Source organism: Xyrauchen texanus, chromosome 39, assembly GCF_025860055.1.
Source record: "Xyrauchen texanus isolate HMW12.3.18 chromosome 39, RBS_HiC_50CHRs, whole genome shotgun sequence".
Taxonomy (NCBI): domain Eukaryota; kingdom Metazoa; phylum Chordata; class Actinopteri; order Cypriniformes; family Catostomidae; genus Xyrauchen; species Xyrauchen texanus.
Genome location: NC_068314.1, coordinates 1,586,529 through 1,611,528, shown reverse-complemented (window position 1 = coordinate 1,611,528; position 25,000 = coordinate 1,586,529). Strand labels below are relative to the sequence as shown.

Sequence of the window (25,000 nt, the reverse complement as noted above, 5' to 3'; positions counted from 1 at the left end):
GATGATTCTCGTGTAGTGCTCTGAATCAGCACGCAAGATTGAAATTGTACCCTGCACATTTGCGTTCAGCGCAGATTTTGTGCAACCGTTTGCAGCGTTGCCTGATCTCCAGCATTCCTTTAGTGAGTCGGGCACTAAACCAGGGCAGACAGCATGTGTAAAGTGCCGGTACATGAAGTGATGTCATGAATGCACCCTTGAATATTTCGCTGTCCGACCTCCCCCTTGGAATTGAGACTGTGTCCCCTCATCCTGTATTGCATATATGGATTTTGCACCCCTGTATGGGCATGCTGAGACTAGATTTACACCACGAGCCTGAGAATCGTTCCCCTTTCAGACTGGCAAATGCGAGTATTTTCTTTCCTCGTCTCGCAGCTCAAATGTTTGACGCCTTTCAGTGATTAAATGAAGCTGATAAAATGCTCACTGGAGCTGTTCTGAATTTCCCATGATTCATGCATGAGCAGATCTTTAGTTGTTAAATTCAAGCTTTAAAATTGAACAATTGAATCTTAAAATAATTTGTGTGTGGTTTTTAATAAGATGTTTTTGTCCTGTGGTGTTACATTGGAGTGGGAAAATGCAATTGGATTCTTGTGAACGGGCTTGACATGCGGAGACGTCTCCGTTTAGCTGCCTGGCGCCTCTTTCCCCTTACCAAAATGAATGGGGATCTCATGGGTGCTTACCACATCCGTGTTTCCACCTTTACATGCTACTTATAAACCGTTTTTCATTCTTTGTCCCTGATCTGTAATTACTGGTTTCAGTTTGCACATAATTGTGAGGCAGATAATCGAATCATTGTCCGAGTGAATCGTCACACCTCTAGTGTGATAAATGCATGCATAAATATGTGCACATAGACACGGCAAAATAACCTTGTTGAGATCACACATTCTGAATCTAAATGTTCAGCTCAGTTTTAGATAAAGAACCAAAGTACAGAATGAAGGGAAGCTGAATGATAATGGACCTTTTTCACCAACTCTGACGATTCGGTTCCACCTTCTTTTAGCAGCTTGAGATTTCTAGTTTAACCTGTGCGTGTCTGTGTTTAGGTCTTATGGACGAGCACCAAAGATGATCTACCTGGAGGCCAATTTTGTCCAGTTTAAAGAGGAACTGCTTCCTAAAGAGGAGAATAAAGCGCTGCTCACATTCCCATTCCTGCACATCTACTGGACGGACTGCTGCGTGAGTCTCACACGCCACAAACATTTACATGCTAGTGCTATACTGCATACTAAAGGTTTTACAGAGTTGCATTAAATCAAAAGTCACATACTGTTCACGGTGCGTACTACTTTCTTTCATAATTAGTAGGTAGAACGCAATTCTGAGCAAGCCGATTCATTTGCTGTTGCATTCAGAGTCGGTGTTTATAATGTGTTTGTGTGAATCAGGACACAGAGGCGTATAAAGCATCGGTTAAAGAGGACATGCAGCGCTGGCAGGGTGTCCTGCGTCTTCACGGCTCTGTTGATTGGCTCATCGTGGTGGTGGAGAGCGACAACAAGAAAAAGAACAAAACTAACATCCTGCCGCGCACCTCCATCGTCGACAAGATCCGCAACGACTTCTGTAACAAACAGAGCGACAGGTGAGCCGTTGAAACCCGACTCCTGCTCCTGATTTTAGATTTATACGTGTAGTCATTTGTATTTTATAGTGGAATATTGAAGGTCTGGGACAAGACTAAAATGTCAAATAAAAGACATTTGAAAAATACCGAAAGCACCCAATGGATCGGGTCAACAATCGAGCAAGGATTCCTATTCGCTTCACTGCTAATATATCTGCGGCACTATGGCAAACAAAATAATATTTCACTCGGGTTGTGATTTTATGGTCTGAATTGAATATGATGAGACAGAGAAGCTGAGAGCCGTGAAACAATAGATAGAGCACACATCTTTCTGTTGTGATGTTCTTGCTGGTTGCACACAATATCAAACATACAGCACTAGCAGTGCAGTCCGATTGGAACGGATAACATGTTTGGCTGTTTGTTTTGAAGCTGTCAAAAAGACTCCTGAATCAGCCTCAAACTATTATTTATCTAATGACTCACTCACTGAATCATCATGTCTATTAATGTTGTTAATGTCTGACCGTTGAGATGTAGTTCAAATGGGGAATTGAAACCAGAATGGCTGAAATCCTCATCCTTCTCAACGGTGTACATTTTTAGTACTAACTGTGAAATAAACTGTTTATTTCATCTCATTTGCCATAATGAAATGAGTCTGCTCTCTGGATATCGACATTAAAAATGCACATCGGTAGACAGCTTTTCATAAAGTTTCTTCTCTGTCAGGTGTGTGGCTCTGTCGGACCCTCTGAAGGAGTCGTCTCGCTCGCAGGAGTCCTGGAGTTCGTTCCTCACTAAACTGCGCACGCTGCTGCTCATGTCCTTCACCAGGAATCTGGGACGCTTTGAGGATGAGATGAGAACACTACGAGAGAAACGCACAGAGCCCGGCTGGAGCTTCTGCGACTACTTCATGGTCCAGGTGTGTCATTGGCCGACGAAGCTGTCAATCAAAAGAGTCTCAGACTTGACTGTTTGATCATTGGTGAAACTCGTTCTCTGTGTTGTTCAGGAGGAGCTGGCGTTTGTCTTCGAGATGTTGCAGCAGTTTGAAGACGCTCTGGTCCAGTATGATGAATTAGACGCTCTTTTCACACAGTATGTGGTCAACTTTGGCGCTGGAGGTAAAATGCAATTTGTATTTTAATATCTTGTGTTGTTCAGTTTGATCTCAAATGATCTGAATTATGATTGTGTGTTTTCTGTGTTCAGATGGCGCTAACTGGCTGGGTTCGTTCTGTCAGCCGGTGCGGAGCTGGAACGGACTGTTGTTACGCCGACCCATCGACATGGAGAAACGTGAGCTGATTCAGCGAGGAGAGGCCAGTCTGCTGGACCTGCGCAGTTATCTGTTCTCACGTCAGTGCACATTGCTCATCTTCCTGCAGAGACCCTGGGAGGTGACGACACGGGCACTCGAACTACTGCACAACTGCATACAAGAACTGCGACTGCTCGAGGTGTGTGTGTCTGTCTGTGGGTGTGTTTCTGTCTGTCTGTCTGTCTGTGGGTGTGTTTCTGTCTGTCTGTCTGTGTGTGTTTCTGTCTGTCTGTCTGTCGGTGTGTGTGTGTCTGTCTGTCTGTCTGTCTGTCTGTGGGTGTCTCTGTCTGTCTGTCGGTGTGTGTGTGTGTCTGTCTGTCTGTCTGTCTGTCTGTCTGTCTGTGGGTGTCTCTGTCTGTCTGTCTGTCTGTCTGTGGGTGTGTGTCTCTGTCTGTCTCTTTCTAATTTCTGTTTCCTATCCATCTGTATGTCTTTTTGTCTGTCTGTCTGTCTGTTTCTATTATCTGTATCTGTCTGTCTGTTTGTGTCCGTTAATATGATCTATCTGTCTGTCTGTCTGTCTGTCTGTTTGCCTCCCTGTCTATGTTTATATTATCTGTCTGTCTGTTTGTGTGTTTTTCTATGGTCTGTCTGTCTTTCTGTGTGTCTGTTTCTATGTGTCTGTCTGTCTGTGTTTCTATCTGTCTGTCTGTCTGTGGGTATGTGTTTCTATTATCTGTCTGTCTGTCTGTCTGTCTGAGGGTATGTATTTCTATTATCTGTCTGTCTGTCTGTCTGTGGGTATGTGTTTCTATTATCTGTCTGTCTGTCTGTCTGTTTGAGGGTATGTGTTTCTATTATCTGTCTGTCTGTCTGTCTGTCTGTCTGTGGGTATGTGTTTCTATTATCTGTCTGTCTGTTTTGTTTGGTTCATTACAGTAATTTATTCAAGTTTAATCAAGTTCAGATTAGTTGGTTAGTCTGATATGTGTTTCAGGTATCAGTGATGTTGTTGTTGTTGTTGTTGTTATTGTTGTTGTAGGTGTCAGTTGTCAGTGGTGCATTGGACTGTTGGGTGTTTCTCAGCTGTCTGGAGGTGTTGCACAGAATCGAGGGCTGCTGTGACCGCACACAACTAGATGCAAACTTCTCACACACTGTTGGCCTGTGGACTTATGCTACTGAGAAGGTAATACACACACACACACACACACACACACACACACACACACTCACACACACAAACTGCAAACTTCTCACACACTGTTGGCCTGTGGACTTATGCTACTGAGAAGGTAATACACACACACACACACACACACACACACACACACACACACACACACACAAACTGCAAACTTCTCACACACTGTTGGCCTGTGGACTTATGCTACTGAGAAGGTAATACACACACACACACACACACACACACACAAACTGCAAACTTCTAGTATAATATTACTAAAAGTGGCATAAGTCAGTGTCCATGTTAATCATTGTTTTCAGCTAAAGTCTCTGGGTGATCTGTGTGGTCTGGTGTCAGAAAACAGCCCAAACTCTGAAGACCTGAACAAAACGGTTGACCTGCTGGCCGGTCTGGGAGCAGAGAGACCTGAAACCGGTAACTGACAACAAAGAAACACCATCACTGCCTTTACACAAACACAGTCTTTCTATAAGAATCTTATTCAGTGTCACTTTTGTCTCAGCAAACAGCCTTCAGAGTCCATATAAAAAACTCAAAGAGGCGTTATCATCTGTAGAAGCATTTGAGAAACAATATCTGGTGAGAGTTTATCTTTCATAATCTCTCACTTTATTTATGTGCTTTGATCAGTTTATTTGTTAGCTATATTCAGAAAACGGCTGTGTGCTGTGAACCTCTCTGTCTCTGGTCATCTTCTCTGATCAGGAGCTGTCTCATGCTGCTATGGAGATGTACAGAGCGATCGGGCGACTGCGCTCAGCTCGACTGCTGGGGAAGAGTCTGGCTGAGTTCTACATGTGAGCATCGTTTAAAATTCCCACTATCAGGAACACACCAATATTACTGCCGCTGTGGAATAGTTCTGATGAATATTATTATTCTCCTGTCATTAACTCAGGTGTTATTTATTTCAGTGGAGATTTTTGAAGAATCTTTATGCAGTTCTTGCTGTATACAATAGTTTATAGGGAGAATGGGCTGTCAAGCTCTAAAAAGGACAAAAAAACATAAAAGCACCGCAGAAGTATCATCAAACTAGTCCGTGTGATCTGTGCGATATATTCCGAGTACTATGAGGTCATATGATAGCTTTGTGTGAGGAAAAGATTAAAATTGAAGTCGTTATACACTGATAATCTCCCCTCGGCTGCAGCTGGTGTCTCTTAGATGCTAACACGGGCTAGATTGTGTGCTTCGGCAAAAAGATCGATTATCAGTGAATAAAACAGTATATCATTTCATTTAAGTAGATTAATCATATATATATATGTGTGTGTGTGTGCACGCAGGAGGAAGGGTGACCCTCAGAGTGCTGAGAACTTCCTGCAGGATTCTCTGAAGTCATACGTGTCTGAGAGCTGGAGTTTACCGCTCACACACACACGCAAACAGGTCGCTGATTGTCAGAAACGACTACAGAAGATGGACGAGTATCCTTCACTCATCATCAAACATGTCATCAGTCAGAAATGTCCACAATTCAGTTGTTTATACTGTCCTGACACTGCACAAACCCGCTTGTGAGTTCCTCTGGTCTGTTTGTTCTCGGGTGCGTGTGGTTTCTTTAACTGCATCTGTAGATACCTGCAGACCAGCGCCCTGCTCGCCAGCAATGCCAACCTGAGCGAGGAGGAGAGAACACACTTCTGCCAGGAGATCCTGACCTTTGCCAGCCAGACCTCAGAGTGCAAAGGTGAGGAGGTCAACAGCAGGGTCAACTCTGTGTTCTGAGTGGATTAAACACTGAAGGGATTGCTTGTAGTGTTTATATCTTCATAAATGTTTGTAAAAATGGAAGAAAATTAACATGTTTACTAGAGATCGACCGATGGTGGGTTTTGCCGATACCGATGACTAAGGAAACATAATTTTCACACAAGGTTGCCATTATCGTGAAGTAGAGGTATTACTGATGATTAACTGATTACTCTTCTTGGCCGCATTTCCTCTTTGGAGCGCTCATGTTTACAACCTGACTGGAACAAATCTGACGCCCCCTCAACCCTAGAAAAAACCAGCAAGACCATTTGTTTTATTCAAAACCACAAATGAAAAGGAACAGCAGTTTACATTCGTGACTTTGGAACAGCTAATGTTAGCGTCCTCTCTACCTTGTTGGCAATGCAATTCTCCAGTGCATCAATTAGTTACATGTATAACCAAACTAATAATCAAACCTCCTTTGGTTGTCTTAAATGACTGAATTATTGTACCATGACTATCTGTAATAATAACTTGTACTCTATACATACATTGGCTTTTCTATGTGGATGTTTTAAACCTGTGCTTGAAGCGTCCATCTCTAGATAGCCTAGTCACGTTGCACATCAAACTCCACGTGGAGTCAGTGATTGTTTATGTAACCTCTAGAGGGTCGCCGCTGTATTGTTGAAACAAGGAGTTCAGGCTGTAATGCCCTCCAGCGCTGCCATGGAGAAATTAAAGCAAAAATCAGAAACTATCAGAGTTTATTTCTTTCACCGCTTGACATTTTAAAAATCATGAAATTAATTTGTATAAATGTATGAAACATGGTGATTTTCTTTGTAAATATAGTATTAAATGTACTGATGACTCAGTGAATCAGTCAGTCTCTGGCTCATGAAATGAATTGTTTGAAAGAATCATCATGTTGTTATTTTTATTATCTGTATATGTGTATTCTCTTCCCTCACAGAGCATTGTGTCACTCTCAGCATGAGTTCATTCACGCAGCTGCAGGAGTTGCATTTTCGCCCGCCGTCTGCACTCGTCCACGTTGGCGCTGCACTGCAGCTGGAGTTGCGTCTGTGCAGTCTGATGCCCATGGCTGTGCGTGTGGAGCAGCTCGCCGTCAGTATACACTTCACGCTGGAGCAGCCCGGGACTGCGGCTCAGAAACGTTCGGGTCAGAGTGCAGACAGTACCGTCACATTCCCAGCGGTGAGTCCGGTGTCTGCGCAGCCGGCACTCGAGTTCTGCGAGATTCAGGAACACAGTCCGTCTGATAACGCGCTCAACTCCGCCGGCGTGATCTGCAAGAACATGCACCTGCTAATGCGTCGCCATGACAGCACCACATCCCTGGACACGCCTACCACAGCGCCATCTGCCGTTGCTATGGAAGATGGTGCTCAGATGCTGAAGACGAATGATGTCACTCTGTTGCCTGGCAACAACAGCATAATTTTCACTGCACCGGTGAGAACATTGTTTTGATCAGGGTTATAGAGAGCCAAATTTCTTAAAATAAAAAAAATCACCCCAAAGCTTATGGATGATTTTCATAACTAGAAGTATTGAAATAAAGAATGATTTCTTTAATAATTTTATTTTATTTTTTCAGCACAAGCTTCGATTTTTCATTTTTAGGGTAACAGTTATCGGCGCCTCACCTTTCAAAATGGATTTTCCGTTCACTTGGGACACATTTTCGCATCCATCTGCGCTGTGTTGGGATTGTTTGGAGTTTTCTACATTCGCCCAGCTTTATTAAGATGTGTCAAGTTAAAAGAACTTAAAGTTTCTCAAGAAACATGCATGATGGCCCGTTGTGCTGCTGCATCTCATCTTTAAAACACAACAACGAATATCTTAGTGGGTCACATCTTGCAAGTTAAAAATGTATGCAAAGCTAGTCAAATTAAATACATTGAACACATTCATTGATTAATATTATTGATTTATTTAATGATTTGGTAGTTTAAAAAATAAATAGTTAAATATTAAAATAAATAATTTTAAAATACTTTTAAGATTTAATATTAAGAAATGTATATTAGAGACCTCCGCAAAACTTAAAAAAAAATAGTTGACAGCAAATATTGAAGAAGATTTGATAGTGATGTCACCTTACAGTAGTAAAGTGTAAGTAGTTTCCATGGAAACAAAGCATTTGAGAAACAACTTCTAGCATTGAATATATAGACTTCACTTGGGCATGATATGGAATAACATGATTTTTGACAAACAGGAAATTAAAAGTTGGCTTTTGTTTATTCAATTAAGTTCATTGAAGAAATAATTGACAAGTGAATCAGGGATGCACCAGTTTAAACACTTTTGGCTAGTACCAATTTTAACAAGGTACTGTAAGCAGATGTGTGTTGGCATGCTCTCTGCCAGTCTTTCACATTGCTGTTGGGTGACTTTATGCCACTCCTGCCACAACAATTCAAGCAGCTCGGCTTTGTTTGATGGCTTGAGACATCCATCTTCCTCTTGATCACATTCCAGAGGTGTTCAATGGGGTTCAGGTCTGGAGATTGGGCTGGCCAGGACAGGGATCTGGTGCTCCTCCATCCACACCTTGATTGGCCTGTCTGTGTGGCATGGGGCATTGTCCTGCTGGAGAAACCAATCCTCAGAGTCGGGGAATATTGTCAGAACAGAAGGAAGCAAGTTTTCTTCCAGTATATCCTTGTACGTAGGGCTGGGTATCGTTCAAAAATGTTCAATACCGATACCTTGACTTTGATACTGGTTCCTAAACCATAGTTTCCTCCATACTTTGGTAAAAAAAACTCAGCAGGACTAACCCCGGTATTACCGCTGGTTGGACACTAGATGGTACTATGGGGTAATTTTGGGTAAACATGGTTAGGGTTAAGCTTGCACAATAAAGCAGACACCTTGATTTCAAACTTTAAACTTTATTTGTATTTAATTTAACTAAAAGTTCAAATGAAACTGGAAAAAAATAAGTGCATTTAAAATGTGTTGTTCAACTTTTTGAAAGATGGTTTTACAACAGTTGTGAACATCTCTCTGGCAAAGAAGCTTCATCCGTGCATTCTGTACCCGTCGGGTATTTCCTTATCCAGGAAAATATCTCATGTGTGTGAATACATTCGTTTAGTTCCCTCCTTCACGAGATATATATCCAATTACATGGGAAACCTCGGGCTGAGGGATCAGTGAATATTATTGCTTTAGTGATTTTACATTGAAAATTAAATCATTTATTTAAAAAAAGAAAAACTTAATCAAATACATCATCAAATTGCCAAAACGAAACGAAAAAAGCAAAGAAATAAGTAATAAAGTGATAAAATAATATATAATATATATATATATATATATATATATATATATATATATAAGTAACCACCTTCCCATTTACCGTCAGCAAAAATCCGTCTAAACATGCAGCCGGAACATTACTTACACGAATGAAGACATAAAACTATTATAAATGTGAAAATTATAATGATGATAATAATCATTATTTGATATAGTTTGTATTATTTTAAAGGCTGTAGAGTTGCGTTCACAGTAAACTGTTCTGTGGAAATAAAGTGAACTCAAAGCAGCTCCTGAACTGAGAGGTCAGAGGTCATTTGCAGCACTCATAAAAAATACAAATCGGAAGTCAGAAACAAAGTGTGCGATCTCTTTAGATGATGTTTTTAGCATGTTCCACGAGACCGCACGCCTCTGTATCAGCACATCATATATGCACATATACGGCTTTTCTGTCATCTGAACTCAATAATATAAGAGTGTTTCTTCAAACGCGTGTCTGTGTTCCTACAGGCAAATTATTTGTTATTTTAATGTCATAATAATAATAATTGAACATATTAATGGGAAAACGAGCCAAATATGGTCGTGACATGTTCAAAGGCATCAGCTGTTGACGATCTCTGTCATCATTGATCCTGAGATCATCGTCTGTCGCTCAAACCGAATGTGCATTTCTCTCTAGACATTAACACAATGTTCAGACAGACTCTTGCTGGTGTTCCCGACACATGCAGAATCATTAGCGCTTTTCCCAGTGTCGCTGTGGATCCTGATGATCTCGGGAGGCTTCAGCAAGACTGCAGTCAGTCAGATTCATCTTTGTGATGGACGCATGAATCAAGCCACGTACAAGATTATCCTGGAAGAAAACTCCCTTCCTTCTTTGACCAGTTGACATTTTCTGCGAATAAATGCTCTAAATGACAGTATTTTGAATTTGGGAGAAATGTTGTCAGTACTTTATAGAATAAAACAAAAATCTACATTTTACTCAGACTTGTACCTGTAAATAGCAAGTGTGTGTGTGTGTGTGTGTGTGTGTGTGTGTGTGTGTGTGTGTGTGTGTGTACACACACACACACACACAGTATACATTATAATATATGCAGTATAAAAATAAATGTGTGTGTGTGTGTATATGTGTATATATATATATATATATATATATATATATATATATATATATATATATATATATAAATCTAATTCTAATGCATTTGTTTCTCAGAGTCAGAAGCCGGGCACATACACTCTTCGGCAGCTTTGTGCTACAGTGGGGCGAGTTCAGTTTGTTCTGCCTCATATTTACCCTGTAGTGCAGTATGAGGTTTACTCACAGGAACCTCAGCTCACCATCCAACCCCTCACAGGTCAGTCCAGCTGTCAATCATTCTCTTCTAAACAACTACTGGCTCTAGCCAAAGAGTTCAAACGTTTCTTTGAGACTGTGACGAGAGTGTTTGTATCTGATTCGCTCACATAAGGAGCCTGTTTAACTGATGCCTTGACCTCTCCTGACCTTTTCTGGTTTCCCAGACAACCTGTTGGCCGGCTTACCTCAGCAGGTGAAATTCACCATCTTAACGGGTCACTACACGGTGAAGAAGGGTGATGCACTTCAGTTGAGCAACACCGACTCGATGCCGGTGCTGCACTCCGCCACATGTGCCGCACGCATCCTGAGCAGCACTGGAGGTGAGAGGTCACGGGGTCACACATAACACCCTTAAAGGAATTAGACCTCTTGAGATGAATCGTGATGAACTATTTGAATGGTTTGACAGCACTAGTTTCTGTCAATCAAAACGTTTGAAAGAAAGCACCGTTGGCATCATTTCAATCGAAGAACACGAGACAAGAGTAACAATGGTTCACTGTTGAGCACATAGAGCAAACTACACATACAGCAGTTACACCAGTAACCAGAAGTTCATCCACCTGGAAAAGTAGTGCCGCCTTAAAGGGATGATTTAGACTCTTTACACCTTTAATATGAGTGCTTTACCCAAAATACACGCTTCACATTAATGGTGTTTAACCCTTCTGACTGCTTGCCCCATAGACTTCCATTGAAGTGCATTACCCAAATTAATTCTGTCATCATTTACTCTCCCTCATGTTGTCCCAAACCTGTATGACTGTCTTTCTTCATCTGTGAGATGTTAGGCAGAGCATTACGGACTCATAGCCTCAGTCACCATTCACTTTCATTGCATCTTTTTTGCCATACATTGAAAGTGAATGGTGACTGAGGCTAAACGGTGTGTAAATCTTTGGGTGAACTGTCCCTTTTAGATTTACCTGCTGTACAAGAATATTGTTGTAATCTGTGTTGAAATAAGTCTCTTGTGTCTCACATTCGTCTCAGAGCTGGTGGGTGAGAGCGCTCTGTCCATCCAGTCGTCTGAGAAGGTGACGAGCATCTCTCTTCCTGTGACTCCACCCTATCACACGCTGGAGTTCCTGCTCGACGTGCTGTGTCATATCCCATCATGCCCTGCACGCATGGAGAGCGAGCGGCTCACGAATGGCGAGATAAGTCATCGCTCGCGCAGCAGAACGCAGTTTAACAGTGGAATGACCGTCATTGACCAGAAGGTTTGACATACGTTGATTAAAACTAAACTGCATTCATCATAATTATAGAGCAGAAATAAAAACCCCATTTAATATCTCTCTGTAGGGAAATTGATATTTGTTGGTAACGGAAGGATTTTATGAAATGCCTGTGAAGAAAATGAATGGAAAAATTACTCCAGGATCCAAGATGGCAAAAAAAGTGGGCGGGCACTGTTGTGCTCATTAACATATGGCTGCCCCCCATCAAAACCTATTCAGTTATCAGCAACCCGGCGGGGGTGTTGCTTCTCATTTCACACACAAAGATGTTAGCCAGTCATAACAGATTTCATTTAAATATGCAAGTCTTAAAGGGACAGTAACAAAAACTCGATTTTAATTGAAAGAGGGAGGGTCACGAGAAACCAAATATGACAGGACTCTGTAAATTGTGTATCTGTGTACATGTATTATTGTGAATGGGTTGTTGTGTGTGTGTTTGCTGTAGGTGTCTGTTGATTGCCCCTGGTCCATTTACTCGACTATAGTCTCTCTCATGTTCCACGTGCCCTTTAAAGTCAAACACACACTGTTGTCTGCGGGATGCAGGTAAACACACCTCACAACACACATGACACACATACACACTGGCTGTGTTCACAGTAGCATGCTACTACACTGATCTTACTATTGCTGCAGTATGTAGTATGTTTAGTGTGGACAACATTTAAATGTTCAGCATGAATGCAACACTTTGTGTTTTTGTTTCTATTCCAAACATATTCTCTCTCACATGTGTTGTTACTGTGACAGATGCATGAACAGTCAGATAGTTGTGATGCTTTTCCTGTTTCGTTTCGCCCTGATAGGAAGTTCATCCAGATTTGTCTTCAGAATGTATCAGACACTAACTTTCGGCTGACCAATCACACGCTCGCTGAGCATCAACACACACCTTCACTGGAGCTGATCTCACTCAGTACTAACAAACACAATGTAAGTGTCATTCTCTCACACACACACACACACTGATACTGATAACTTGCATCTTCACAAACAAAAGTGTTTTAATTACAGTCAAGCTTCTCAAAAGTGGTCAGCTGCACTGCAGACCACTTATAGATGGATATATGTTTAATTCCGTTCTAACACGGGGGTCTGGGTATCTCAGTGATTATTGACGCTGACTATCACACCTGGAGTCGTGAGTTTAAATCAGGGCGTGCTGAGTGACTCCAGTCAGGTCTCCTTAGCAACCAAATTGGGCCGGTTGCTAGGGAGGGTAGAGTCACATGGGGTAACCAATTTGACCCGGTTGCTAGGGAGGGTAGAGTCACATGGGTTAACCAATTTGGCCTGGTTGCTAGGGAGGGTAGAGTCACATGGGGTAACCTCCTCGTGGTGGTGATTAGTGGTTCTCTCAATGGGGCGTGTTGTGAGTTGTGTGTGGATCGTGGAGAGTAGCATGAGCCTCCACATGCTGTGAGTCTCCGCGGTGTCATGCACAACGAGTCACGTGATCAGATGCGCGGATTGGCGGTCTCAGAAGCGGAGGCATTTGAAACTTGTCCTCCACCACCTGGATTGAGGTGAGGAGAAAAGGGGATAAAACATTTTGAAAGAAAAGAAAAACATAAAATAAATACAACATGTGAAAACTGTTGTAAAAATAAAACCTTAATGAGCTCCTGAATTAAAAACATATAAAGCGAAATTGACCAGTATTTTCTAAAAGGTTGTTGTAAAGCAGTCAATGGAAAGGAGGAGGCGAGAACCGGCTTGACGATACAAATAATAGTTTAATATAAAACTTAAAACAGAAGACACAAACACCGTAAACGATCTCTCTCTCCCGCGCAATCCTCTGCAGTCGGCCTTTATCCCTCTCGGAGGCTTAATTAGCCTGATGCGGGTGTGTATGATCACGACCCGGCCCCGCCCTCCGCCCTGCCACAGTGTGTTCACACACCAGTTCTAACCTGAAAAATGCAGGTAATTTTCTGGAAAAGGCTGTATGTGTGGAAGGGGCTATTGTCATGTGTAGGATGTGTTTGAATGAGGTAATTAACCTGTTGGCGATCTGTTTGAAATCTTTCGGCAAATAACAAATCCTCTTAAAAGAAGAATTTAAGTTGATGTCAATAGCATCACACATCACTGATCAAACTAAAATCAATCAATCACATCATTAAATCCAATTCTTAAATCTTTCACATGAACATTAAACAGTGTAACCTCAATGACACATTTACCATATAAGTACATATAAGATGGATAAGCACCAGCTCTTTTTGAAATGATTAATTATTATTTGTTTTGTAAATATTGCACTGGCGCTTGACCTGAGAAAATAAAATGTGTGCACAGAATGGCGTAGAATTGCTGGATGAAGGGGACGAGGGTTTTTCAGGCAGCTGACAAATTCATACATATTTTCTAAAAAATGTCAAGTCATTTCATATGATTTAATAAAAGTGTAGCATACAGAAAGATGCCTTTTAAATGAGGGTTTCTTGGCATGACTGAGGGGGACATGTTTTTGATGAATGACCTGATGACGGTGAATGACTGTCCTGATGTGAGTGATATGACTGTTTGGTGTCGTTCTCTGCAGGTGATCATCAGTCGTCAGTGTGTGTTCAGCGTTTGGGAGCTGCGTTGGTCCGGCGCACTGCCGCCGCCGTCTCTGCAGTGTGTGTTCTCTGCCAGCTTCACTCCTGCAGACGCACCTGACGCAGCACTCAAACCCTACAGCTACGACTTCACGCTGGAGAGAGTTTCTGTGAGTCTGTTTATAGTGACGTTTATAGCAGTGCTGCTTGACCCGAAACAAGTCACAAACTCCAGTGAAAAACAAGCATTTTATTATATTTGCATTTATAAAAGGGAGGAGAAAGCACTTCTTAATTCTTTTGTTGTTGTTAAATTAAACTCCACAGTATTTTGGCATTAAGTCATCTGTCACTAAATAAATGGTTCATATACAGTTGAAGTCAGAAGTTTACATACACTTTGTTAGTATTTGGCAGCATTGCCTTTAAATTGTTTAACTTGGGTCAAATGTTTTGGGAATCCTTCCACAAGCTTCTCACAATCAGTTGCTGGAATTTTGTCCCATTCCTCCAGACAGAACTGGTGTAACTGAGTCAGGTCTGTCGGCCTTCTTGCTTACACACACTTTCAGTTCTGCCCACAAATGTTCAATCGGATTGAGGTCAAGACTTTGTGATGATCACTCCAATATCTTGACTTTTTGTCCTTAAGCCATTTTGCCACAACTTTGGAGGTGTGCTTGGGGTCATTGTCCATTTGGAAGACCCATTTGTGACTGAGCTTTAACTTCCTGTCTGATGTCTTGAGATGTTGCTTCAATATATCCACATAATTTTCCTTCCTCATGATGTCATCATCTGTTTTGTGAAGTGCACCAGTCCCTCCTGCAGCAAACACCCCCACAACATGATGCTGCCTCCCCCATGATTCACGGTTGGGATGGTGTTCTTCAGCTGGCGAGTCTCACCCTTTTTCCTCCAAACATAACGATGGTCATTATGGCCAAACAGTTGCATTTGTGTTTCATCAGACCAGAGGACATATCTCTAAAAAGTAACATCATTGTCCCCATGTGCACTTGCAAACTGTAGTCTGGGTTTTATATGGTGGTTTTGGAGCAGTAGCTTCTTCCTTGCTGAGCAGCCTTTCAGGTGATGTCCATATAGGACTCATTTTACTGTGGATATAGATACTCGTCCTCCTGTTTCCTCCAGCATCTACGTTCATCTCTAGGAGACAGAATGCACCTAGACAAACACCCCCACAACATGATGCTGCACCCCCATGCTTCACGGTTGGGATGGGGTTCTTCAGCTGGCGAGCCTGACCCTTTCAGGTTATGTCGATATAGGACTCATTTTACTGTGGATATAGATACTCGTCCTCCTGTTCCCTCCAGCATCTTCACAAGGTCCTTTGCTGTTGTTCTGGGGTTGATTTGCACTTTTCACACAAACTGTGTTCATCTCTAGGAGACAGAATGCGTCTCATTCCTGAGCGGTATGATGACTGCGTGGTCACAGATGAACGTGGTGCCTTGAGGCATTTGGAAATTGCCCCCAAGGATGAACCAGACTTGTGGAGGTCCACAATTTGTTTTCTGAGGTCTTGTCTGATTTCTTTTGATTTTCTCATGATGTCGAGCAAAGAGGCACCGAGTTTGAAGGTAGGCCTCAAAATACATCCACCGGTACGCCTCCAATTCAGTACACCTCCTGTCAGAAGCTAATTGGCTAACTGTCTAAATGCTTGACATCATTTTCTGGAGTTTTCCAAGCTGCTTAAAGACACAGTTAACTTAGTGTATGTAAACTTCTCACCCGCTGGAACTGTGATTTAGTGAATTAAAAGTGAAACAATCTGTCTGTAAACAATTGTTGGAAAAATGACTCCTGTCATGCACAAAGTAGATGTCCTAAACGACTCGCCAAAACTATAGTTTGCTAATATTATATCTGTAGAGTGGTTAAAAAAGAAGTTTTAATGACTTCAACCAAAGTGTATGTAAACTTCTGACCTCAAATGTACTCATACAATATTTTGGCTTTGGCTGCTAAATCACACTTCTGCTTGTTTGTGCATTTATGCAGACGTTGTACAGCGTGCAAGCAGAGATCTATCCGGCTGCGGATGAGCAGCACTGTCGCACCGGATCCCTCTGCAGACTGGAGGTGTCACTGACACGTCTCACAGAACCCAGTGAGACAGACAGATCAGACGAGGAGTGTAGTGAGACAGAAGGACTGCGCACGTCCAGACTCATGTATGAAGGTGCGACAGACAAAATGTCTTCAAATCGAGTTCTGACTCTGAATTCTGATTGCATGAGCCACGTACAAAGCTGTTTGTTCAATGACTATAAACACACCTGTGACCCGTTCATTCTTTATAATTCCTATAGATAGTAAGTTTATAACTATAGCATCTATATATGTTGCTTGGAAATTGCAAACAGCCTACAGTCAGATTACTGGGTGGAATTGTTTATTCTGATAATTGTGTTTATGTGTGTGTGTGTGTGTGTGTGTGTGTGTGTGTGTGTCTGCAGTGATTGATAACAACAGTAACTGGGCAGTGTGTGGCAAAAGTTCAGGGGTCGTGTCCATGCCAGTTGCCGCCATGGCAACACACAAGGTTCATATGGAGATCATGCCGTTGTTTGCTGGACACCTGCCATTCCCGAACATTCGAGTGTTCAAATACCTGCCTCACCACACAAGCCCTGTCATCCAGCCCGACACAGGTCAGTGGTAGTGCACAGCCCCCTAAAGCTGCAGACACCCTCTGTATGGTGCTCCCTGCCATTGGAAAGGGGCATGAAGCGTCAGTGTATTACTCCTCGTTGAGTCTTGTGATGGAGCCTTAACAGCTCTTAAGAGGTTATGGGATATAGATTTGACCGTGGTATTGGAGGAAGGGGAGTGGGAAAGAACTTCTATCCTCTAAGAATTAGACTTTCATTACACTAGTTTGGACCCAGCTGTTTATATATTTGTCACCTACTTTAATAACCACCCCATCACCCAATATACATAGTCTGGGGCAGAATGAATTTGAGAAGCCTAACTTGCATGCCTTCCAATTCACTGTCAGTTGGCCATCTGTTTAATGTAGTCTGGTGTAATAGCTTTGGGAGACCACAAGGGGGTGATATAATATTTACTGAAATTAATATTAAGATATCATCACCCCTACATTTGTGCAGCTGGTGTTTCACATAGTGTTTTGGTGTGGGTGATGTTATGGCGGAGGCAATAAACGGATCCGACCTTCAATTGCGAAAGGAAAGATTATCAGTTGATTTGCCACTGGCCAAGAAGCTAAAAAAACTGTGTATCTAAGATTATAGTCAGAGAAATGCATCCGCTTAACATGGTGGGGAGTTGGTTTTTCCAAAACATGTTAGAGGAAATGAAACCGGAGTTTAGTTACCCTGCCGCTCACACTTTACTAATGTTGTGTTGAATTGCGTCTATTGTGCATACGCGGCTTGAGAAGGCAGAGGGTATTGCTCTTTGACAGACTCCTGGGCCTCACAAGCGCTCCATGAATACTGGTTAGCCTTTGCAGTAGATTTTAGAGTTTGTGTGGCAACAAGTAGCCCTATTTATATTTAAAAGAAAATGCCAATTAAGATCAATAATCATTTGTAACATTTTCTGATTATTGTTTCATATAAAATGCATAGATCTCAAGCCTAGTAATATCTTTAAACAGCGGTTACAGATGTTTGGAACCGCGCGGATGTGAGAACCCACAGCACTAGCATTCTCAATGCGCGTGAACCGCTCCGAGTGCTGAAATCAGTATATCACGAGTCCCACGTGTGCACACTGAACTATTCGGCCCCTGTTCATTATGAAGCACTCAACAAAGTTGATTAATTAATTAAATTAGTCATTTTTGGTTTAATAATGTTCACAATATTGCTTAACCCCTTACACCCTAAAAACATTTTGACAGATTTCCGCTAAAATCGCATACCCAAAAGAGCGAGCTTATAACTCGTCAATTGCGTGGTTTACATTTTTAGAAAGCTTTCAAAATGTAAGAAAATGTTTGTATCCTGATCAAAGACTCTTAAGCTACAACACCGCTAACAAAACATGAGTGCTAAAAATAAACTTTTCAGTTATTATACCTTTTTGACAGGAAGTATGGATGGTCAAAAAATGACTTTGGTGTTGTTCTCCAACATGTGAACTATACCAGGAAAAAAATAACTGTTCATAGGAAAAGCAATCTCAAGTTATAACACATGTATCCATGGTTACCAAGGTGTCCAAATAACATCTTCAAACAATAATTCATGTGTTTTATTGAACATTAAAACAGAATAACTGAAAACTATGAATGCAAAACAAAAAAAAAAAAAAACACTTACAATTTTATCAACTACATCCCATATGATGCACTCTAATCCATCACGTCAAAAATGAGCATTGAGCGCCCTCTTGTGCGCAGTCTATGTATGTGTGCTCCAGTTGTATTATTGACCACCACACTGAACATAAGACACATAGATTGTCAGATTCCATATTTGGGCAATCTCTAGAGATCCAGTGTGAGTGACACATCTATAACGTGTTTCAGTGAATCGCTCCCAGAGTGTTGCTATAGCGATCAGCATCTGTGCTAACCAGGGTAGCTCTCATGACACTCTTTGAGGAATATCTCTGGATTTACACACCATTTGACATCGAGCGAGGGCTTGTTTGATTCAGGATCACCTGCTGTAAGTTGTGAAATCTCATTTTCATTACTATGTATATTTTTCATGAAGTAATACACCAAAATGTGACCGAAATGCGGTTTATCTTTTTTTATATAAACATGTGGATTTCACACACTAATACTCATGTGAATTGGTCTTTAAATAAAACAAATTAGCTTGTTATATTCTACTAATCAAGACCTTTCCATAACACATGGCCGTGTGATCTTTTTACTGTTTATATTTCTATATGATTTTTGCAAATGTTTTAATACAGCACAGTTCTAAGCGCCACCTAGAGGGCTTGGCACCGGGTTTAAGAGGTTAATTTGATATCAGATGCATCTGTGCAGGTGAGCAGTAGTGATGGGAAGATCGGATCATTTTACTGACATGGATCTTTGAATCACGGTCAGCAAAATGAACAAACCTGTATTCAAGTCATTTCATTCATTAGTTCGAGTCGTATAAAAGATTTATTCAAAATGAACAAATCATTCATGAACAACCCATCACTAATGAGCAGCGTTGAAGCACATCTGATGGAAAAATAAAAACAATGTTTCTCCAGGAGTAACACAGATGTCGATAGAGCCCAGACAAAGATATTGTCCCTTTAAGTAGTTTTAGTGTAGTTAGCAACTTGTTGTTAGTAATTGTATGGTAACAAACTGTGTTATGAAAAGGTTTGTGTTTCTGTACTTAATAGTATCTTCCCCTGTTTTTGTCCTGCAATCAGATTCGTGCCTGGAGAACGATAACCTGTCTCTGCTGGATAAGGGTTTGGATGATCAGGGCGACACGGCAAGTCTGCGCAGCCGAGGGAGCGTTCACTCTCTGGGCAGCGGCGAGCAGCAGCCGCGCAGTCTCCCCATGCCAAAGCGCGAGCCGTTCGGCACCGGTCAGGTGTTTAATAGCGCGCAGGGCCGCCAGGTGCTAGTGCTGCCCGCCACGGACGATCACATCATGGAAGTCAATGTCACATGACCCAGTCTCGCCCTGGACGCCCCTGTGTATGCCCTCAGCAGACCAGAGACGAGGAGCGAAAGGGGCGTGAGTGATGGGGAGTCTGGTGTGCCCAATTTATGAACCGACAGGTGGACGTTGGCCTGACTTGAAAACAGGAACACAAACAAAAACAAACTGATATCATTTGAGCCTGAGAATCATCTGCTGTCTTAATACTTTTATTTTACATTATTTTACATCATTTTTATCACGTCATGCACTTATTGTTGCGCTTTACTGCGACAGACACTAGATGGCACAAAAACACTTTTCCCGTCTTGGACATCCCATAGAGACTGTTCCCGGGGACATTCACACATTTATACTGTGCCGTTTCTGCATCTCTGTGTGTGTTTGTATGTGAGAGACTCAAACCTGCTGCGTTTAGAGTTGCCCCCTTCTGGTTGTACTACTTCACTACGCTTTCACTTCAGTCTTGTTGCATTCAGTGTCTGTGTGAATGGAGGTGCTGTTGCTTTATCATCACATGCTCTCTCTCTGTCAGACTGTGAGCGCCACCCGCAGGCTGCTGTACATACTGTTGAATACATAGATGATATTTAAAGAGAATCACTGTATTGACGCATTGGCTGAACCATATACAGTTACAGGAGAAAATATGACATTGAGTGAGAGACACTTAAGATTACAGGAATATTCCGGGTTCAAGTTAATCTCATCTACAGCGTTTGTATCATAATGTTGATGAACACACACATTAATGTTGACTGGTTCCTCCTTTAATAAAGCACAAAACATATTTTACTGTCATTAAATCACTTACTGACCACATCTGTGTGAAGATAGAGACAATTATACAACTTTATTACCATGATGATGATGAACGCTGTAAACTTTACAGCTGAAATAATACACGAGTTTAACAGAAGAATTAATGGAAGTGCTTTTATACAATTATAATCTTCACATTTCTGTCTTTAAACCTCCAAAAATTGCCCCATTGACTTCCATTGTAAGAGTGTCACTGGAACACACATTTGTGCTTTTATTAAAGGAGGAACCAGTCAACATTAATGTGTGTGTTAATCAACATTATGACACAAATACTGTCGATGAGATTCCTTTTAAAGAACAATTTATAATTCTCACAGGGAGATTTTTGGGAGAACTGTATTTATTCTTATTACTAATTAGTTTTTTTTCTCTTGCTGTTGCTAAAACTAAATTTGACGACTGCCAAAAATATTTGAGGAAGCGTTTCTGTTCTTTGTTGACTTGGACACAGTATTGTTTTAAACACTCGTGTCTGCTTACATCCCGCATCATGCGTTTGTATCGGGCTGATTTCGTGACTTTCTCACATGGGACATTCAGGACTTTTGGGGTGTAAAACAGGTGTTTAGGTTTCAGTCCGTGACGTCAGTAACAGTTTTCACAAGCTCTTTGTAAATTCAGTCAAACATCACAGATTGTATTTAGATTATTTAAATAAAATAAAAATGTACGCATTCTACAGCTGAAAATATACATATGTTTTAAAAAGATGCTTGTGGTCTCGTTTGTTTTTTTTGAGAGGGGGGGGTAAGTAAATACACATATACACACACACATATACAAACACATACACACATATACACACACACTCACACACGGCACAATACAAGAGTTAAAACAAGAAAACAATTACTTGTCAAATTATAAGGATGTTTCGATCCGATTACTGGAGAACAAACCACAAACAGTCATTAAGAGAGAGTGTGTGTTTGCAGCTGATGATATCAAACATCAAATCAATAGTACAAATCAAACGTCTCTTAATATCGAAACTAGAAAGCTGGTCATTATTGTGTGTGTTTGTGGTACCGGCGAGGTGTGCTGCACGCAGACAGATGGGGGAGGTCGACATGTCCTCCAGACGTGAGTTCGCAATGGGACACGGGAAGGACACGCACCGCCAAAGAGAGAGAGAGAGAGAATTAAACAAAGAACACAAGACAGACATGTGGTGTGTTCACTGAAGATCAGCAGATCATGAACTCAACTAAATCATCCTCTCATCGGGTCAACACACACTCACTCACTCACACACTCACACACACTCACTCACTCACACACACACACACACTCACTCACACTCACACACACACACACACACACACACACACACACATTGTGTTTCCATGTTTTATGGGGACTTTCCATAGACATAATGGTTTTTATACTGTACAAACTTTATATTCTATCCCCTAAACCTAACCCTACCCCTAAACCTAACCCTCACAGAAAACATTCTGCATTTTTACATTTTCAAAAAACATAATTTAGTATGATTTATAAGCTGTTTTCCTCATGGGGACTGACAAAATGTCCCCACAAGGTCAAAAATTTTGGGTTTTACTATCCTTATGGGGACATTTGGTCCCCACAAAGTGATAAATACACGCTCACACACACACACATACACACACACACACACTCACACACACACACACACACACACACAGCAGACTGTTTTTATAAATTCAGTGTGTTCATTAAAAGCCTGTAAGATTAGAGGCTGACACGAGCTAAGAAACACACCGAATGATCTTGGGGCTCTTCAGGACATATTTCTGTTCAGACAGAGATGGACTTCTGCCATGACCTTAACTGAGTCCAAGCAGACTCTGAATTAACATGCTGCCCGAAACTCCATCAGAAAAAAGGTTTTTTACAGAGTATGAATCTCCCCAGAACCATTTTAAAGGGACAGTTCACCCAAAAAAACCTTTACTCACCCTCATGTCGTTCAAAACCCAAAAGACTGCCTCAGTCACCATTCACTTTCATTGTGTGGAAGACAGATGCACTGAAACAAATGGTGTAAAATATTTTGGTGTTGGAACGACATGAGGGTGAGTAAATGATGACATTTGTATGTTAGGGCAAACTGTGGCTTTAAGAAACATCTGTGATTAAAGGTCTGACATCATAACAGAAGAAATGTACCTTTAAGTATTAACAGTACAGTTAAAGGTCCAGAGTGTTTAATGGTGTTAGGGAGAGGGTGAAGCATGACCTTCTCTCTTCTGTTCCTCACCTGCAGCACTTCCTGTTGTGTGTTCTTCCCCCATCAGAACTGTCAGACAGCAATATCAGCTCATGAAGTCAAACACATGACCGTGTGTTATTAGCGCTCTACCTGTTGAGCTACAGGAGCACTTTACAATAAACGTACAAATTGTTACAAGTTTGTTCCAGGTAAATAATGTGTTTTATTGTTCCATAAGAGGAGGCCAGTGATTTAGGAGCCGACGGGGCAAGTTGTCACACAGGGATGTGGTCACAAGGAATACATCTTTAAATAAACAAGTGTTTTCTCATAAATCACAGGTAGGTAAAACCTGTGTTTTAAATATTACAAAAATATTATACAGTTTAATAATTACAATATTTTTGGCCGCAAGAGTTTGTACGTTACTTCTTACATGTTTGCTGTTTCATGAATGTTTTACCATTTAAATTCAGCTGAAGAGTCTATAATAGGCCGTTTAACATTCCCCACTACAGTGTGTTACACTTTATCTTAAGTCCCCTTAATGTTAGCATATTCCCATTTACTTATTTCTTTGGGGACCAATTCCCAACGTTCTTACAACGATCATTTGAAGTTTTATTTTGTATTTATTTTTAACAAAAACTAACATTACCAAAATTTTGCAGGGAGGTATTTTTTCGGTAATTAGAACATAAATGTCTAGGTTACTGGTGTAACCCCATTCCCTGATGGAGGGAACGAGACGTTGTGTCGATTGTAGTGACACATGGGGCTTCTTTTGGGAGCGTCGGATACCTCTGAATATGAAAGAGACCAATGCCAAATTGGCGAACAGAATTTGCATGTCCCGCCCCCAGACATATGGGTATAAAAGGCAGGGATCGTGCATCTGTTCAGTCAGGTTCTGCACTGAGGACCTGAGAATAAGGTTTGGCCATTACAGCGGCTTGGTACAGTGTTGTGGCAAGGGGGACACGTCGTCTCGTTCCCTCCATCCGGGAACGGGGTTACACCAGTAACCTAGACATTCCCCTTCTGTCACTCACTCGACGTGTTGAGGCTGCCCGGGATATGAGTGGCATGCAGCGACCTCAGTCGGCGCTGACTCCAAAGGAGGAGATGGCGGGCGAGTTGTAACATATGACGAGAGCGCACTCCGCCTTGGCGATTTATGTACGCTACCGTTGCGGTGATGTCTGAACGGATCAAGATGTGCTTGTCTCGGATTAGTGGGAGAAACTTCCACAGGGCAAGAAATACAGCCAGGAACTCTAGGCAGTTGATGTACCAACATAACCGCGGGCCCGACCGGGAACCGGCACATGGTGCCCCAACCCTGTTTGGAGGCATCTGTGGTGACCACGTTGTGTCTGGACACCTGCTGCAGGAAACAGAGGTCTGTCCAGGGGTTGAATAACTGATGGCAGAGGGGGGTGAAGGTCACATGATAAGTGCCGCGGCACCATCTCGAGACTGGAGTCTGAAGCCAGCTCTGGAGCGGTCTCATATGCATGAACCCTAGCGGCGCAACCGTGGCTGAGGATGCCATATGCCCCAGGAGCCTCTGGAATGGTTTTAGAGGGACTGCAGTGCCTATTTTGAACGACAAGAGGCAATTCAGCACTGACTGCGCACGCTCGTTTGTGAGGCGCGCTATCATTGAGACGGAGTCCAACTCCATGCCGAGAAAAGAGATGCTCTGAACCGGGGTGAGCTTGCTCTTTTCCCAGTGGACCTGAAGCCCTAAACGGCTGAGGTGTCCGAGCACCTGGTCCCTGTGAGCGCACAGTGCCTCTCAAGAGTGAGCTAAGATCAGCCAGTCATCGAGGAAGTTGAGTATGCGGATGCCCACTTCCCTTAGTGGGGCAAGGGCGGCCTCTGTGACATTCGTGAAGAAGCAAGGGGACAGGGACAGGCCGAAGGGGAGGACCTTGTACTGGTACGTCTGGCCCTCGAACGTGAACCATAGAAAGGGTCGGTGTCAGGGCAAAATTGAGAAATGAATGTACGCGTCCTTCAGGTCTACTGCTTGCAACCCAGACACACAAGGCAGCGCCTAGGACTGTCAGAAGCGGAGAGATATCTGCCGCATCCAGGAA

At 42.0% G+C, this 25,000-nt stretch overlaps 1 protein-coding gene across 3 annotated transcripts in view; it reads left to right on the top strand.

Annotated features, from left to right (window-relative positions):
• The window catches only part of LOC127633060 (trafficking protein particle complex subunit 10-like), a 24,308-nt gene extending 2,922 nt beyond the window's left edge, over positions 1–21,386 (top strand). The window contains exons 3-23 of one of the 3 annotated variants that reach the window (XM_052111929.1): positions 1,065–1,200; positions 1,410–1,606; positions 2,324–2,519; positions 2,610–2,721; positions 2,810–3,057; positions 3,901–4,047; positions 4,365–4,479; positions 4,568–4,644; positions 4,771–4,862; positions 5,355–5,495; positions 5,646–5,758; positions 6,743–7,245; positions 10,298–10,439; positions 10,606–10,764; positions 11,438–11,667; positions 12,137–12,237; positions 12,498–12,624; positions 14,243–14,410; positions 16,272–16,452; positions 16,730–16,924; positions 19,635–21,386. In XM_052111929.1, the coding sequence (XP_051967889.1) occupies positions 1,065–1,200; positions 1,410–1,606; positions 2,324–2,519; positions 2,610–2,721; positions 2,810–3,057; positions 3,901–4,047; positions 4,365–4,479; positions 4,568–4,644; positions 4,771–4,862; positions 5,355–5,495; positions 5,646–5,758; positions 6,743–7,245; positions 10,298–10,439; positions 10,606–10,764; positions 11,438–11,667; positions 12,137–12,237; positions 12,498–12,624; positions 14,243–14,410; positions 16,272–16,452; positions 16,730–16,924; positions 19,635–19,882 (3,628 nt within the window). In that variant the 3' untranslated portion in view covers positions 19,883–21,386. Of the gene's footprint in view, positions 1–1,064; positions 1,201–1,409; positions 1,607–2,323; positions 2,520–2,609; positions 2,722–2,809; positions 3,058–3,900; positions 4,048–4,110; positions 4,154–4,216; positions 4,260–4,364; positions 4,480–4,567; positions 4,645–4,770; positions 4,863–5,354; positions 5,496–5,645; positions 5,759–6,742; positions 7,246–10,297; positions 10,440–10,605; positions 10,765–11,437; positions 11,668–12,136; positions 12,238–12,497; positions 12,625–14,242; positions 14,411–16,271; positions 16,453–16,729; positions 16,925–19,634 lie in introns of those variants that run through there. The other 2 variants (XM_052111931.1, XM_052111930.1) reach the window with 2 other exon arrangements.
• Positions 21,387–25,000: the final 3,614 nt, after the last annotated feature.